Consider the following 18,364-nt stretch of genomic DNA (forward strand, 5'->3'; position numbering starts at 1 on the left):
GTATCCTCTACATTAAGGTGATTTAACTGTGGCCTCTCACAGACAGGTCTAGGTCTCCTGATCCTCATCAGTTATCACGTAAAAATGCCAAGTAATGAGAGAAAAATATATTAGAAACCACATAAATAAGTGACCAAAAAGAGCTCAGAACTACTAAAAGAGGAAATCTTTTGTTTTAAACTTTGAAATAAATATAAGGCAAAATCTTTTAAAGTGTTTAAAATAATCGCAGTTCTTTAATGACTACCCACATAAAAAACATTCACTAACTCTGCCAATCAATCTTCAAAGAAAATGATAAATCTAGGCATAAAATAAGCAAATTAATCTCAAGTTGTCTTCAATGCCAATTAATCAATCGATTTCAATTAATCAATTAAATTTCTTAGGTAGAAATTGCCTAAATACATCATTTGGCTTAAAGCTATTATATGTGAACATCTTTCTTCATTTTCAGTAAGAGTTTTTTAAAAATCTCTAGTAAAAACCTACCTTTGAGGTTCTTTGAAGTTGATCGCCAACGTACGTTTTACGAAACTGATCCAAGAACCACAGAATTGCAAGCTCTATTTTCTCATTAGAACACTGAGGCAATCCGGTATCCATTAAGGATATAAGCTGAAAAACTCTTTTCATGAAGGAGAAAAAAAGACTTCAGTAAAAATTCTTCGAGAAACAACATTAAAACATTTATCATCAATGTAATGTAATATATAATCACTTAAATGTGGGGAAATACAAAAGCTTACAAAGAAAATATTTTAAAAACCATCTGAAATCCTACTACTAAGAGATAACACAATTGGGTCTAAGCCCTTAATTCCTTCTAGTCTTTTTCCTAAGACATACACATACACGTACATAGAGAGAAACCTACAAGGACATACTTATTATTTCATTAAAAATTTAGGTATAAATGCATATGACATATACATATAAATATATTATGCATATATATAAGTAAATACCTATAATTATATGTAATATATATACAGATATAAATTAATATCTACATCTATATAAAATTTCAGTACAAGAAAAATGATATCGAATGTGTAGTTTTGTATTTTACCTTTTCATTCAACCTTAATGTTTTTATATAATTATATATGTGGGGTCATATTATCAATGAATAATAAAAATTTTACCTGGAAGAATTTACAAGATGATCTTAATAAAATCAAGTATTTTTAATATTACCAGATAATCACAAAGTAACTGAAGATTAAGTCAAATTTCCTAGAGAAAAAATTTAACTCAATATAATAAAAAGCTTAGTCTAGAGGTTTTGAAAAAAGAAATCCTTGTATTGCCTATTTTCATAAAAAATTTCCAATGGGGGACGCCTGGGTGGCTCAGTTGGTTGGACGACTGCCTTCGGCTCAGGGCGTGATCCTGGAGTCCCGGGATCGAGTCCCACATCAGGCTCCCAGCGCCATGGGGAGTCTGCTTCGCTCTCTGACCTTCTCCCCTCTCATGCTCTCTCTCACTGTCTCTCTCTCTCAAATAAATAAATAAAATCTTTAAAAAAAAAAAAAATTTCCAATGGATGGCTGCCAAGTCTCTGACGTTAACAAAATCAGCTTATTATAATCATCTTTCTTAAGGACCAAGAAGTGGAGGTTACTGAGGACCAGCACTTTTTTCCTCTTTTTCTAACTGCACAAAGACAGCTATGTCTAGTCCTGACCTGCATGCTTCCTTCCACGTATGCACACAGGAACATATACACATGCTATTAATAGCTCCTATGTCCTTCCAGAGATTTTGTTATATGTATATATAGACAAATATGACTGTATGTTCTCCTCCCAACTTCTTTAAACATATGGAACATACTATTATACTTACGGTTCCAACCCTAGCTTTTTCCATTTATCTTATAGATCTTTCCATATCAGACATCAAGAGTTTCCTCATTCTCTCTTGCAACTGTTTATATTACATGAATATGCTATAATATTTTCAAACATTCTCCTACACATGGGCACAGCTTAAAATTTTTGCTGTTGCAAAAATGCTGCAATTAACCATCTTGTATACATCATTTCACACATGTATATTACAACATACACTTCTAAAAGTAAAACCACTAGTTTAAAGAATATAAATTTTTATAATGTTGATCCTTTTAATAAATTGTTCTCCATAGAAATTGAAACAATTTATATTCCTATCTCCAGTCTGTAAGTGTCTATATACAGTCAGATAGTTCAGATGATATGAAACTCTAAAATATTCACTGAAATCTGAAAAATGGCATCTCAGTGCAATTTTATTTTATATTTCTCTCATGTATGTGAAGTTAAAATTTTTCTATGTTTTTAAGCCATGTGTATGTCCTTGCTTGTGACCTATTTGTCCATATTCTTTGCCAATTCTTCCTACTGGGCTGTCATTTTATTTTGATTTCTATGAATTATTTATGTATTAGAAAACTGAGTTCTTTGTCTTTGATTCAGCTATAAAATTTTTTCTCAGTGTTGTCTCTTGACTTTGATTATGGTCTTGTTGGTTTTTTTAAAAGATTTTATTTATTTATTCAACAGAGAGATCACAAGTAGCCAGAGAGGCAGGCAGAGAGGAGGAAGCAGGCTCCTCGCTGAGTAGAGAGCCTAATGTGGGCCTGGATCCCAGGACCCTGAGATCATGACCTGAGCCAAAGGCAGAGGCTTAATCCACTGAGCTACCCAGGCACCCCTGATTATGGTGTTTTTAATGCTGTGGAGAAGTTTTTGCTATATGAAATTTTCATTCATTTTTTTAAAGATTTATTTATTTATTTAGAGAGAATGCATGAGTTGGGGGGGTTGGCAGAGGGGGAAAAAAATCTTCAAGCAGACTCCACACTAAGTGCAAAGCCAGACTTGGGGCTCGAAGCCACCCCCCATGAGATCATGACCTTAATCAAAACCAAGAGCTCAACACTTAACCAACTGAACCACCCACATACTCCTTTCATCAAATTTTTACTTATTTGATTTTTGAAAATTTAATTTATTTATTTGTCAAAGAGAGAGAGCACAAACAGGGGGAGCAACAGGTAAAGCAGACAGAGGGAGAAGCAGGCTCCCCACCGAGCAAGGAGGCCAATGTAGGACTTGATCCCAGGACTCTGAGATCATGACCTGAGCAGAAGGCAGGCAGATGCTCAACTGACTGAGCCACCCAGGCGTCCCTTCATCAATTTTTTAAATGGATTTTGCATACTAACAAGGCTTTCACTAAATCTGAGGGGGTTTGTTTTGTTTTGTTTTTACATTTATCTCCCTCACATATTTGAGCTTATCTTGAACACATTTTGTGAGATACGGATCAACATTTTTCTCCATTTTCCCCATTTTAGCCAGGTGCTTCAACGCCATTTCCTTCTTATATAATCTATCTTTTGCTCACCATTTCAATTATATCCCTTATCAGATACCCTCAGTTCATTTATGCATTCATATTCCTTTAGCAGACCTTACATTGTATTCCAGTGATCATTCTCAATAAATATACCTTGATCAATTTTTTTCAAATTATTTAGTATTTTTCCAAAACATTATTTTTAATGGATGTAAATTAAAGACTATCTCAAATTTTGAGCATCTCATTTTGAATGTAAGTTCATATTTCAAGGAAATACAACTATTGCCCTCTTCCCTACTTCCAAAGAATTCTACAGATTGTCTAGGTTATAGCATATAAACTTCTTTTAAAAAAGTTGGGACTTATGGGGCGCCTGGGTGGCTGAGTCAATTAAGCATCTAACTCTTGGTTTTGGCTCAGGTCCAATCTTGGGATTGAGCCCTGAGTCAGGCTGTGCACTCAGAGGGAAATCTGCTTATCCCTCTCCTTCCTCCTCTGCTCCTCCTTGCACTCTCTCTCTCAAATAAATAAATAATCTTTAATAATGGAGAAAAAAAAAAAAGAAAAAAAGGTTGGGATCTGTTGCAAAGTATTATGAAATAATATGTTGAAAGCCATTTTATGGTTATGATTTCCTATATTTATATTATTTAAAAGTAACATTCATTTGCCACGTATCCTTAATACATTAAAATTTAAGAAGGGAAATTTACTGATGAACAAATTTAAGAATTAGATTACTGTAGCCAAGTTGCTGGGTTGTTTTGTTTTTGTTTTTGTTTTTTTTCCCTAAGAAGATATGTCTGTTCTGTAATTTTGAGAGGAGTGACAAAACTGACTTTTAGTCTGGATATTTCTGAATTAGCAGATTGCTGGAGTAATTTTTAGTTAAATAAATAGATATACGCATCAAACTATGCCTAGATCCAGGTGATTTTTCACATGACTTGAACAGGTATATCTTTTTTTTTTTTTTTTTTTTTTAATTATTTACTGAGTGGGACTTTCCTCTTCATACTCTGGCACTTTGTGGATTCTACGTACTCGCTCCTTTACTTTTTCTTTCCTTTTGTATAGCATACATTCCAAAATCATAGGAAGATGTGAAACCAGAAGACACTTTGTTGGGATGCCTTTACAACTCAAGTTGAGCTGGTGATTTGCATTTGCCTAAGAGGAAATGCCATCCCAGCAGGAAAGCAGGAAAGAATTCCCAGCAGGGTACAGTATGCATTTGTCAAAGATCTTTTGGTAGTGGCACAGGAAGTTCAGTTGCCAAAGTCTAACATCCAAGTAATCATGGCTTAAACAATATGGATATTTATTTCTCTCTCAGGCAAATATCCAAGACAGTGCTCCTGGACAAGCTAGTGCTCCCCACCGAATCAGAGACTCGGGTGCCTTTTGTCTTGTTGTTAACTTGCCTCCATTCAAACAATCACTCTCTGGTGGACAATGGCTACTTCAGCTCCACCCATTATGTCCACACGTCTTGCATATACCACATCTGTTCACATTTGTCTGCCTAGAATACAATCACTTAACCACACCTAGCTGCCAGAGAGTCTAGTAAATCCAGACTTTATTCAGGTGGCCACATGCCTGGCTAAATAATGAGGTATTCTACTACTTCAGAAGAAGGGAAGAAGAGACACTGCAGTTAGTAGTCTCTGCCATGGTGCCCGTCAAAGATTTGCGGCCACCCTGAAAAGTAATTAAGGCCAAAGCTTGTATTGCATATATAATATTCACTTTCAGCTACCATTCATTGCCCTACATTTATTTTTCTCTTTATGTTAAATTATTTTTGGTAAAGAGCACGGAGGGAATAAAAAGACAAATAGAACATTAAATCATTTTGGTCCAATATAAGCACACCATTTCAAATTCAAAGAAGTGAATTTGGGGTACTCGGTTGTTTATACTCCCCTACCTATCCAAATAAATAAGTATTCATTCAGTCAACGAATATCTGAGGGCCTACTAATGGCAGGTGTGCACTGCAAGTCCAGAGTATAACAGTGAACAAAATATAGACATTCCTAGTCCTCCAGATAGCTAGAGTCTGTTCAGCAAAAGACATAAAATAAAACAAGCAATTAAAATAAAGAATGACAAGTGCTATAATAAACAATACAAAGAAATCAGTAAAGAATTCATAATATTCTAGGATAGAACAGGGCAAATAAAGAGTGTGTCCAGAGAAAGGGGAAAGCCTGTGTAGCTAGGTAGCTAACTAAAAAGGGAAGAAAACGCATGGCTCATTTAAGAGCTGAAAAAAGTGAAATGTGGCTATAAAACGACCAACGTCAGAAGATGAGGCTAATGAGACATGCGGGAGCCAGATCATAAAGAACCCGAAGAGCCACATTGATTTTAAACCCAATAGCAATGGAAAGCATTGCAGATTTGAGCAAAGCACTGACATAATGAGATCTGTACTTCAGAAAGCCAGGACGGAAGCAAGGCATCCATATAAAACGTAGCATGAACCCAAGTGAAAGATGGTAAGAGCTAAAATGGCAGGGGAGACAGAAACAACTGGACTAACTGGCCTAACCAGAAGTTGGAAATGAGAGGATTTGGAAATGAAGGCTACACGGATATTAGAGAGAGGAAAAAGGAAAAGATAAGTATACCTCCTGGGATGCAGGCTTAGACAACTGAGTGGATGGTGATGAGACAGAGAAGAGAGTCAGGACTGGGAGGGAAGGGAAGAGAGGAGTTTAATTTTAGCCACTGAACTGAAGACACATGTGGAACACAACTTGCAAGTGAAACAGTTCAACATAATTTGGAAGTCAGAAGACAAGAATTACTAAAACAACAGACAATCACGAGCAATGCTGAAGGCTCAGCTGGGGTAAAAAATGGTATCTTCATTGACAAATGGTACCTATATATAGTGGTGTACAATTTCTTTTATTATCACTCAACAAATCAGAGAAAACTCTGAATTCCTTTAAGGTTAAGGTTTTGTCAGGCAAATGAGATAAAAATACAGCAGTGAACAAAGCAGATAAAGCTTATTCCTTCCCTTACTCTACTGGAATGAACAAATGAACATCAAGAGATAATAAGTATTATGAAAAAATAAACTGGGAAAAGGATTTTATTTTGGATTGGGAAGTCAGGGCAGGAAGAGACAGCTGGGTACACCCCTGACTGAAGTGAAGGACTTCTGTATAAATATCTAGAGGAAAGCATTCCTAGCAGAAGTGCAGAGGTCCTAAAGTGAGAACATACTTGGTAACGCTCAAAGAAGAGCAAGGAGGCCAGTGTGGTTGAGCTGTATCAGAAGGGGTAGGAAACGAAGTCAGGTAGCACAGGACGTGCAGGGAGCTCTGAGCCAAGACAACGACGCTGGCTCTCAGCCATGACAACGACCCTGGCATTTGTTTCAAGTGTGACAGGAAGCCACTGGAAGCTTATGGATAGGAAGAGTAGAATAGCATGATTTCATGGGAAAGAAACTGAAGTCATCCACAGGAGAGCAGAGTTTGGGGGAGAGAACAAAACTCTGAGCTAGCTGCCAAAGGTTTCAATGAATGATGCAAGGGTAACGGGGAGATGAACAGGTCAGAGAAACAAGGAGAGATGGAGGGTGGCATAGCTGAGAGAAATAAGCCTCTAACAGAAGCAGCCGCTCTACTGGCACGAGCAAACTGAGAGGATACAGGATGAATAAAACAAAATCTCTGGGTAAATTCTCAAGAGGTTTACATTCTAGTAATGATGAATGAAACCGAAATGACTATAAAATTATCTTTACTTAATTAGAATTGCATGGTCTGAGCACAATTTGCTAAGTTAAAGAAGCATATTTAAATATTTTAAAGTAACATGTTTTAATTAAAATGATCACAATATGGGGAGCTTTTATGAATATTAACCTTTTCTTGATAAAATAGCATGCAGCTTTTTGGCAGAAGCTTCACGATCTTCCAGTTGGTAGCGTTCTCCCAGGAATTAGAAAGGTATCATATAACAACACATAGAAGGCAACAGTATTCAGTTACTTGGAACTTCTTCATAGGAAATTGATATTTTAAAATTCTACATAAAACATCATTCTTATTGGGGCACCTGGGTGGCTCAGTGGGTTAAAGCCTCTGCCTTCACCTCAGGTCATGATCCCTGGGTCCTGGGATCGAGCCCCACATGGGGAACTCTGCTCAGCAGGGAGCCTGCTTCCTCCTCTTTCCTTCCGCCTGCCTCTCTGCCTACCTGTGATCTCTGTCTGTCAGATAAATAAATAAAATCTGTCAAATAAATAAATAAAATCTTTCTTATTCAATTTAAAATCTCAGTATTTTAAAACACATATTTATATTTTTTCTATGCCCCACTTTGAATCTGCTTAGTCCTGTTTACATACCCACCAACCTATTCACTACCTCTCACCGCACCCCTGGCCTCAACTACTTGCCTTGTAGCTCCAGTAAAAATGTACATAGTTTCTGCAGTTTTAAATCCTCACCCAGGGGAGAAGAGAGGTCTATGACAGCTCCAGCCCTACCTCCCAATTCAGTAGGACCAACAGAAGCTCTGGCTTCCCCAATGGCACCTCAAAGAGGCCAGGCAATGCAGTTATGAAGTATGAAAAAATTAAAACACCCCAGGAGTAGACTTTAATACGAAATGGAACACAGAAATAAGGAAACTAATAAGAAACGGGACACAGAAATAAGCAAACAGAAAACTGGCTTGCCCCTAGTCCCCTATCTTCCTGCTACCACCATGGGCTGTTTTCAAGCACAGTGGTTCCATGTGGCCTCTAGGGAAAACTCCTATAATAATTAGCAACCAGGTGTGTAATATACTACCTTATATACTTGATTCTCATTATTCATGGTGGTTATATTCTATTAAAGACATTAAGCAAAGTGAGTTAGTGAATACTGAACCACTGCATTCCCAGAAGAGACACAGGGTTAGGGTGCCTGCGGAACTCTGACTACAATGTTTTCATCAGTCAATCAACACATAACTTTATGTGTGTTTCTCTTTAAAGACATCTTACTTAATATATTGTTGATTCACTAACACTGAACTCTTGGCCAACAACACAATAATTTGTGCCTGAACAAGGCTTACCTAACATATATATTTTCTCTGTAAGGTACTTCACAGTTTTTTTTTTTTTTGTGCCTAGGAACTCTACAGAACTTTATCAGGGACCAGTGTAAAAAGCAAAACCACCACTAAAAAGCACAAAAATGTGAGATATAGGGCATTAAACAGACAACGAAAAGGACACTTATTTACAGCATGAGAGTTTGAAGGTACAGACAGCATCCGTTCAGCCTCACCTGGGAAAGTGGGTTTCAGGCAACTCAAATTTTTCATCAGCAAGCACATATCCAAAAATGACTGCAGTAGCACCATGAGTATTGGTTTTGGGGTTACAAATAAATTTTAGAAAGTACACAAATTTGCAAAAATGAAATATGTGAGTTGAGAGCACGGACTATATTTGTCTTCTCTTACTCTCTCACTCTTCCTCTTCCTTCCTTGAAGATGCCCCATTCTCCCCGTCAATAAAGCCTTAGACCACAGAATTCACCTAACACTTTGTTTTTCTAGGCAATGGCTAAAACACAAATCAAATCTTATTTAAAGTTAAATATGTTTGTTGCTTCAAGAAAAAATTAAAATTTTGTACTTGGCAAATATACACCTGCTTTTGTTTATTTCCTTAGCAAATATACACCTGCTTTTGTTTATTTCCTGTTATATATTTCTCAGGAAAATAATGCCAGTGGGTATTTCTCTACTTGATGATGAAAACTTAAAAATCAAACTAATTATAGCAAAAAGTATACTTACTTTTCACTTTACTAAATTATTTAATATTAAAAGATGGCACAGAAGCAAATTATTCACTGTTTAAAATTAACCAAAACATTCTAGGAATACCCTCTTCATATTTTAAAGTTATTTGATATTAGAAATAAATCTTAGGAAAGCTAAAAATATTTATGTTCCATTCAGACTCAAGTTTCACTAAAGCAAGTGCTGGTTTAAAGGTTAAAAAGAGTATGGAATGAAGAGAAAAATTTCTATTCAGAATGGTAACAAATTTATTAAATACTCAGGGATATATTTAAGAATAGTAAGGAAGGAAAATGCCACAACTAGGTCTAATAATTTTAAGGACCTTGGTAGGGTGATAGTGGTGTATATTGGGTGGTGGCAAAATTCAGGTGGCATACATGTGGTCAAAAGCAATGGAGGGCAGCTGGGTTGCTCAGTTGGTTAAGAGACTGCCTTTGCTCAGGTCATGATCCCGGAGCCCTGGGATCGAGTCCCGCCTCAGGCTCCCAGCTCCATGGGGAGTCTGCTTCTCCCGCTGACCACCCCTCTCATGCTCTCTCTCACTCTGTATCTCTCTCTCTCTCAAAAAAATAAAATCTTTAAAAAAAAAAAAAAAAAAAAGCAATGGATAGTCAGTTACCCAATACAAGCTTTGTTTATGATCATAGACAGGTTTTTCACTTTATGACCATAGCCTCAATAAGGAGCAATGAATTATTTCCATTATATTCTATTCTACAAGGAGGAAAACAGACTTCTAAGACGAATGGAAAAGAATGAAAGGCTTAAAAAAGACCTAAGAATTTTGTGTAAAGATAAAAGTAGCATTTCAAGTCTGTAAAGGGTGGGGCTCGCATTAACTGGTTAATACTATGGGAACTTCGGGAAAAGTATATAAAACAAATGTGAAGTACTAAAAATTAAGTATAAAAAGCTGAAACCATAAAAGAACTAGGAGAAAATCTAGGTGAATATTTTTAGTATCTGGGTGTGGAACAACCTTCTAAGTCTGAAGAAAGGGGAAAATATGAGAGGAAAAATTCACAGATCTCAATATATAAATATTTAAATCCATTACAAGAGAAATTTCTTTTTTTAATTTTTTTTTATTAATATAATGTATTATTAGCCCTAGGGGTACAGGTCTGTGACAAGAGAAATTTCTGAAACAAACTAAAAACATGGAGAAGACATTTTCAAAATAAATACTAAATATTAAGATCTTTGACAATACACTGAGTTCTTATAGATCAATGAGGAAAGATAATCACAAAACAATGGCAGCTAAATGATACAATCTACATATGTTTAAAAACCACAAAAACAAAATACGATTGCGAAGAATAGGGATGGAAAAGAATGTATGAAACCACTTGTAACCAAAGCAACAGAAATCAAAACAAGACATTTGTTATCTATAAACTGGCAGGGAAAAGAATTCTATTATCAGCTAGCTTCTAGCTTCAACTGCAGAAAAAACAGTCTCAGAGCCTTTGAGTTCAGAAAATAAACTGGTACAACTCTTCCAGAAGGTCTTTTGGTAGGAAATACTAGAACACTTTAAAATGCTGCAGACCATTCAACCAACTATATAGCCTTTGGGAATTAACTCTAATGAAATTATTTTGACCTATATAAAGATATAACTAAAAGAATATTCACCTCAAAGCAGTTTACAATATAGAAAAATTGAGAAACAACCCGAAATTCCAAAAACTGGGATATATTTAAATTATATTACAGCTTACAATATTTAATGTCTAGGTAAAATTTCACAATATTATGCTTGATTTTTTTAAAAAAAGAAGTGTTGGGGGGGCGGTATTTGGTAATATAGTGCTTATTATTTGTCAGGCATTGTTCTAAGCATCTTAAAAATATTAACTCGTTTAACCCTTATAATAGCCCAAAATGAATTAGGCATTATTATCTCCATTTTAGTTTACAAAACAGTAATATAGTAGAATATAATTTTTGTTCAAAAAATGTTGAAAAAGACACATATAATGTATATACACCTTCAAGCATTAATTAAAGACATGAAGGTATTAAGCAAAATGACAGAAATAGTTATCTCCAAAATAATATATGAACTTTTCTTTTTATTTCAAATAGTTAAGTGTTCAATTAAAACATGTATTACCTTCTTATAAAGAGAAATGTTATTACAAATAAATTAAAATATTAAGAAAACCAACTCACATGTATTATTCATAGGTAGGAATTTTCCTCAGTGTTAAGGCAAGTAATTCATTGCTTCTTACTAAGACTATGGTCATGAGGTGAAAAATCTAGTCAACAATCATCAACAAAGCTTGTATTTGGCTATCCACTGCTTTTTGACCAGATGTATGTCACCCTAATTTTGCCACCACCCAATACAAAGCAATTCTGCCTGCTTTATCAGGTCCTAAGAAATAAAAAGCAACTTAAATCTTCATCACACTATTTGAATACAAGTTTAAAATATATTTGACTACAACACTTACCAGAGATTTGACTTCTACAAATCAGTTAACCTCTAACCTTGGTTTTCTCACCAATAAGAAAAAAATAATACTTTCTTCAAAAGGCCAGGTAGAAAATGTTTTAGCTCATAATACCAGTTCAATAACTACATTTCTTCCCTATGTAAATTTCTGTAAACTTTATGGCCATTACTTACCGGCAGGATAATTCTCCATCCATAGCATCATGTTCATCTGTACTGGTATATGTTAACCTCCCTCCAACAACGGTCCCAACTAAGTACACCAGCCATGCAAGACGTCCTAATATAGAACAAGAAAAAAAATGTTTAGGAAGTATTAATAGAGACAATGCTTATTTTGCAGAAAATTCTAAAAATTGGCAAAAACGACCTATTCTTCCAAACAAGTGGTAAACTGTGAACTCAGCCCCTGAAAGAGAGTGGATGTTAGGAAGGCAGTTTAAATGTAAAAATGACAGGGTTGCCTGGGTGGCTCAGTGAGTTAAAGCCTCTGCCTTTGCTCAGGTCGTGATCCCAGATCCTGGGATTGAGCCCCACTTGGGCTCTCTACTCGGCATGGAGCCTGCTTCCTCCTCTCTCTCTGCCTGCCACTCTGCCTACTTGTGATCTCTGTCTTGTAAATCTTAAAAAAAAAAAAAAAAAAAAAAGACAGACTTTAGAACCAGAAAAAACTATTCAAATCCTTGCTCAAACAATGTATTACGTGATCTTGCCTAAGTGACTTACCTCTTTACATCTTAGGGTTTTCATTTGAAAAATGGAGAAAATAAGATCTACTGTGAAGACTTCAGATTAAAATTAAATTTGGTAACAAAACACCAAACGTAATGTCTAGATCCAGGCCTAAATTGGTTGTGTACTAATATGATACAATGAGCAGCATCTTTTCTGAATGGTCAGTGTCGTTATCACACCAGTCTGATCACTTTTAATATTATTTCCGCTTAAATCATAATAGATGGTAATAAATTTATTGCCTTTGTATTTTTATGCATAACTTCTTAAAATCCAAGACCATCACCATTCAAATAACATAGTCTGATGACCAAATCAACTTTACAGACAATATTAGCAAGGGATTAAATAACTTTACAATAGTGGTACACATGGAATGTACAGTTTTCAAAAATTTTATTTTGGGGCAGCCAAAAGTGAGTGGCTGAGAAATGGAGTTATTTACTAAGTGATTTCTGTTTAAGCATGTTATTTTACATCTCTAGACTCATTGATCTATGTATCAGATTCTCCAAAATTTTGGGGACCTTTATGAATCATTAACATACCAATTATCTTGTTAAAAAGAAATTTTGTGCTATTCTTAGAGACTGATTTTTCAAAGATGACCAGCTTATTTCATAATACCAAAATCAATTACATTTCTGTATTGAGAAAACTTCTCAAGTGAACTAAAGTATTTTTCACAAGGTATTGATTAGAACAGTCATAAAAGAGGCTGTCCGTGCTTCTTGGAAGACTTGGAAGACTTAGACAAATACCTCCAGAAAAAAACCACATTCTTCCTATATTCCTGTGAATACTAGCAATCATTACAACTTATCAACTCCCTCTGACTTCTAGAGAGGCATCAGCCTATTGAGGTAACAAACTTCCTATAAGTTAGAAACACAACTTGGCAAGTATCCATATCCCCTATTCTATCATAAAACAAATGAATAAATCAGAACAGACCAACTATGCAATCTTGGACATTAACAATGTGAAACAGATTCAATAGGAGAACAAAAACACTAATTTGATCAAGTAATAATAGAATTCATAAAACAAACTCAAGCTTCAAGATCCATATAATTAAAAAAAGAAAAGTAACACAACAAAAAGCCCATGTAGGAAACTGAAGGTGTTAAGAAATTTACCTATATATCTCAAAATTGTTTTGTATTAATATAAAAGTCTATTAAGAACATACACTATCCCCTGATGACCCTACTTCCTCTGTAGGTCCTCTCAAGGGATTTCTCTTCCACACCTCTTTATCTCAGGCTTCCAACATGGAGGTAGGTCTTTTTGATGTTCCTTATTTCCACTTCTAAAACACACTCCCTCTCCATCATAAAAGCACTCAGCTTTACATTATGTCATCAAATTATACTACCACATACCCTTTCCTGTTGCAATAATCTACTCTCCTTCGGGTTATTTTCCCTTATTTTCTGAAGATGTTAGTTCCATGCTTGCCATCACCCTTTCCAATAGTATTTCTATCATAATCAGCAGTAATTTCAATATGTACAAAGATGAATCTGCCAACTTCAACAATCCTTTGTTCTACTGGGACTCTCCAACACATGAACTAATCACTTTCTTTTTTTAACAATTTTACTGAAATATAATTCACTTGCCATACAATTCACCCACTTAAAGTATACAACTCAATGTTTTTTTAATAAATCCACAGGACTGTACAACCACCACCAAGACCTAATTTTAGAACATTTCAATCTATCCCCAAAGAAATTCCACCCCACACCCCTTAATCCCACCCCCAGCCCTAAGCAACTATTAATCTACCTCATGTCTCTTCAGATTTTTCCCATTCTGGGCATTTCATCTGAATAAAATCATTTAACATGTATCTTTGTAACTGTCTTCTTTCACTTAGCATAATGTGTTTAAAGATCATCCCTGTTGTGGTTTATACTGGCACTTCCATTTCTTATAGCAAAAAACAAAACAACATTCCATTGAACCGATAGTTGCCAGAGGGTTGGGGGAATGGGCAAAATGAGTGAAGGGGAGAGGGAAATACAAGCTTCTAGTTATGCTATGAATATGGTACGAATGGGAATAAAAGGGACAGTACAGGGATTATAGTCAATGACCTATAATAGTATCGTACGGTGACAGATGGTAACTACACTTATGAGAATACCATAAGGTATAGAGAAGTTGAATGACTATGCTGTATACCTGAAACTAATGGAACACTGTGTGTCAACTATACTAAAAAATATTCCATTGTTGGACATACCACATTTTATTTATCTATTCATCAGCAATGGGCATTTGGATTGTTTCTACATTTTGGCTTTAAAAATAATGCTGCTACTTACAGAAACAGCCCAGGTGTCTACTTACAGATGAATAGATAAGAAGACATGGTATTCAGATAAGACAGTTATCTATCTGAATATACATACGTACGTGTATGTGTGTGTGTATATATAGATTGATATGATGGAATATTACTCAGCCATAAAAAAGAATGAAATCTTGCCATTTGCAATGACATGGATGGAGCTAGAAGAGTATTGTGCTAAATAAGTCAGACAAGTACCATGATTTCGCTCGTATGTGGAATTTAAGAAACAAATGAGCAAAGGGGGGAGGAAAGGAGAGGCAAATCAAGAAACAGACTCTTAGGTATAGAGAACAAACTGATGGTTACCAAAGGGGTGGTGGGTAGGGGGAAGAGTTAAATAGGCAATGGGGATTAAGAAGTGCACTTGTGATGAGGACCAGGTGCTGCATAGGGAACTGTTCAACCAATATATTGTACACCTGAAATTAATATACTGCATGTTAATTAACCAGAATTTAAATATAAACTTAAAACAATACTGTTATGAATACCTGTGCTGTTTGTTTTTTTTTAAGATAGAGGCAGGCAGAAAGAGAGAGGAGGAAGCAGGCTCCCTGTGGAGCAGAGAGCCCGATGTGGGGCTCAATCCCAGGACCCTGGGATCATGATCTGAGCCGAAGGTAGAGGCTTCAACCCATTGAGCCACCCAGGCGCCCCACCTGTGCTGTTTTTATGTGGATATGTTTTAATTTCTCTTGGATATATCTAGAATTGGAATCACTGGGTCATGTGATACCTAGATTTTTAAAACATTTTAAGGAATGACCAAACTTTCCTAAGCAGCTGTACCACTTCTCATTCCCACCAGCAATAAATGAAGGTCCAAATCCTTGTCAGCATTTTTATTATCTGTCTTTTTGATTATACCCACCCTAGTGAGTATAAAGTGGTATCTTACAATTATGACATGTCCCTCCCTGATGTCTAATGGTGTTGACCATCCTCACATATGGTTACTGGCCACTTACATATCTTCTTTGGAGAAAGGTCTATTCAAATCCTTTGCTCATTTTAAGATTTTATTTATTTATATGAGAGAGAGAGTGCATAAGCAAGGACACAGGCTGAGTGGGAGGGAGAAGGAAAGGGAGAACAAATCTCAAGCAGACCCTGCACTAAGTGTGCAGCCCAACGTGGCGATCAATACAACCACCCTGAGATTGGGACCTGAGCCAAAACGAAGAGCTGGATACTTAGCTGACTGAGCCAGCCAGGCACCCTTCCTCTGCTCATTTTTTTTTTTAAGATTTTATTTATTTATTTGAGATCGAGACAGTGAAAGCGAGCATGAGAGGGGAGAAGATCAGAGAGAGAAGCAGACTCCCCATGGAGCTGGGAGCCTGATGTGGGACTTGATCTGGGGACTCCAGGATCATGACCTGAGCCAAAGGCAGTTGCTTAACCAACTGATCCACCCAGGTGCCCTCCTCTGCTCATTTTTAATTGAACTGTGATTTTTTTTTTTACTAGTGAGCTATGAGAGTTCTTTATGCATTGTAGATCCAAGTCCCTTATCAGATATATAATTTGCACATATTTCCTCCAATTTTCTGGTTGTACTTTTACTTTCTTGACAGTATCCTTTGAAGTAGTCTAAGATTTTTAACTGATATAATCCAAATTTTGAATTTTTGTCATTTTAGCTTTTGGTGCTTATCTAAGAAACCATTGGCCAACCCAAAGTCATGAAAATTTACTCCTAAGTTTTCTTCTGAGTTTTAACTTTTCATAGTTTCTTCATAGTTCTAACTCTTACATTTAGGTCTATGATTCATCTTGACTTAATTTTGCATATGGTGGGAGACAGTAGTTCAACTTCATTCTTTGCATATGGTATCCAATTGTCTCAGCACCATTTGTCAAAAACACTATCCTTTCGCCATTGAATTGTCTTGCCACACTTGTCAAAAAGCAAGTGATTATAAATTAGAGGATATCCTGGACTCTCAATTCTATTTTATTGACCTAATGTCTACCTTCATGCCAATTCCAGTTTTGATTACTGTTGCTTTTTAATAAACTCTGAAATCAGAAAGTATGAATCTTTAAACTTCATTCTTTTTCACACTTATTTTGCATATTCTGAGTCTTGTGGATGTCCTCATGAAGTTCAGGATCAGCAGTGCCAATTCCTGCAAAGAAGCCAGCTGGGATTTTAAGAGAGACTGAGCAGAATCTTTAGGTCAATTTGGGGGAGTATTCCCATCTTACCAATATTAAGTCTTCTGATCCATGACTATTGGTGACTTTCCACAAGTACACCTCTAATTTCTTCCAACAAGGGTGTACAGTCATCAGTATAGAAGTCTTATGCTTCTTTTTAAAAACTTATACCTAAGTACTTTATTTTTTGATGCTATTTTAAGTAAACTAACCTTCATTTTTGACTAATTGGGATATATATAAACATACTGTTGATTTTTATTAATCCTGTATCCATCAACTTTGTTAATCTCTTATTAGTACTAACACTTTTTTGGGACCTGCCATTTCTTCACTCTCTTAGAAGCTTAATGTCTTCTCTATCTTGCTTAGCTAGCTTCAGTTCTTTGCTCAGTCCTCAATCATTATAATCTCTGCCTTACACACCCCTTCAATTCCTCTTACTCTGACATACTCATCTTACATAACCCTAATTGTTCAAATCTCGTTCCCCACCTAGTCTTTGCCTATACCCCCACAGTTTAATACAACTTAAGAAAGATACAACCATGCTAACCAGTCTCACTTTGGATTCACCTTTTCAGTAAGGCCTTCTATAGCTATCTTATAAATTTTCAGTACCTAGAGTAGGAAGCATGCATGCCTTCCAGATAACCACCAATTCCTTCCTTCTACATATGCACAAGCCAACAAAAAGTGGACTCTATTCTTCCAAACCTTTCTAAGTGTGAGCTGGATTTTAACCACTCCAACCAACAGAATATGGTGGAAGTGACATCATTCCAGTACTGGGCTTAGCCTTTAAGAGAACTGGCAGTTTCTTTCAGTCTCTTAGGGAAATGTTCACTCTGGGGAAGCCAATCACCATTTAAGACCAAATACCCTGAGACTATCATACTATTAGGAGGTCCAAGCTAGCAATGCAGAGAAATGCCCACCGAGAGCCCATCGAACATTCCAGCCCAGATACCAGGCTTGAGTAAATAATCATTCAGGTGACTTCAGTGCCAGGTGTCATCTGATTACAATGCAGGGAAGATCCCAAATGAAAATCATCCAGCTGAGACTTGTGAATCCCAGAGAACACGAAGAGATAATAATAAAATGATTGTTATTTGATAAGCTACTAAATTTTGGTAAGAGTTTATGAGAACATAATCTGCCAACATTTCATATCCCCCTTCCCTGCTTCTTTATTTTAGTACTATCACTTTATAATATAATATATATTTTACTTATTTATCTTGCTTTGTTACCTTCTATTCCAATGGATTATCAACTGCATAGTAACTGGTTTTTTTTCTGTTTGGTTGTCTAACGCATCTCCAGAGCCTAAAGCAGTGTCTGGCACATAGTAAGTTATCCAAACATGGGTTACTGGACTAAGAAATCATTAATAGGAAAGATAGCATGAGGGGCGCCGGGGCGACTCAATCATTAAG

At 36.0% G+C, this 18,364-nt stretch overlaps 1 protein-coding gene across 7 annotated transcripts in view; it reads right to left on the reverse strand.

Annotated features, from left to right (window-relative positions):
- RANBP17 (RAN binding protein 17) overlaps positions 1-18,364 on the reverse strand; it is a 319,157-nt gene that overhangs the window by 241,621 nt on the left and 59,172 nt on the right. For all 7 annotated transcript variants that reach the window (XR_006381540.1, XM_044229647.1, XM_044229637.1 and 4 more), the window contains 2 exons: positions 11,834-11,939; positions 493-628 (listed from right to left, as the gene is read on the reverse strand). Coding sequence is in view for 6 of the 7 variants with exons in the window: in XM_044229647.1 (XP_044085582.1) it covers positions 493-628; positions 11,834-11,939 (242 nt within the window). In the remaining variant the exon portion in view is untranslated. The remainder of the gene's footprint in view (positions 1-492; positions 629-11,833; positions 11,940-18,364) is intronic.

This window comes from Neovison vison, chromosome 1, assembly GCF_020171115.1.
Source record: "Neovison vison isolate M4711 chromosome 1, ASM_NN_V1, whole genome shotgun sequence".
In the NCBI taxonomy this organism is placed as follows: Eukaryota; Metazoa; Chordata; class Mammalia; order Carnivora; family Mustelidae; genus Neogale; species Neogale vison.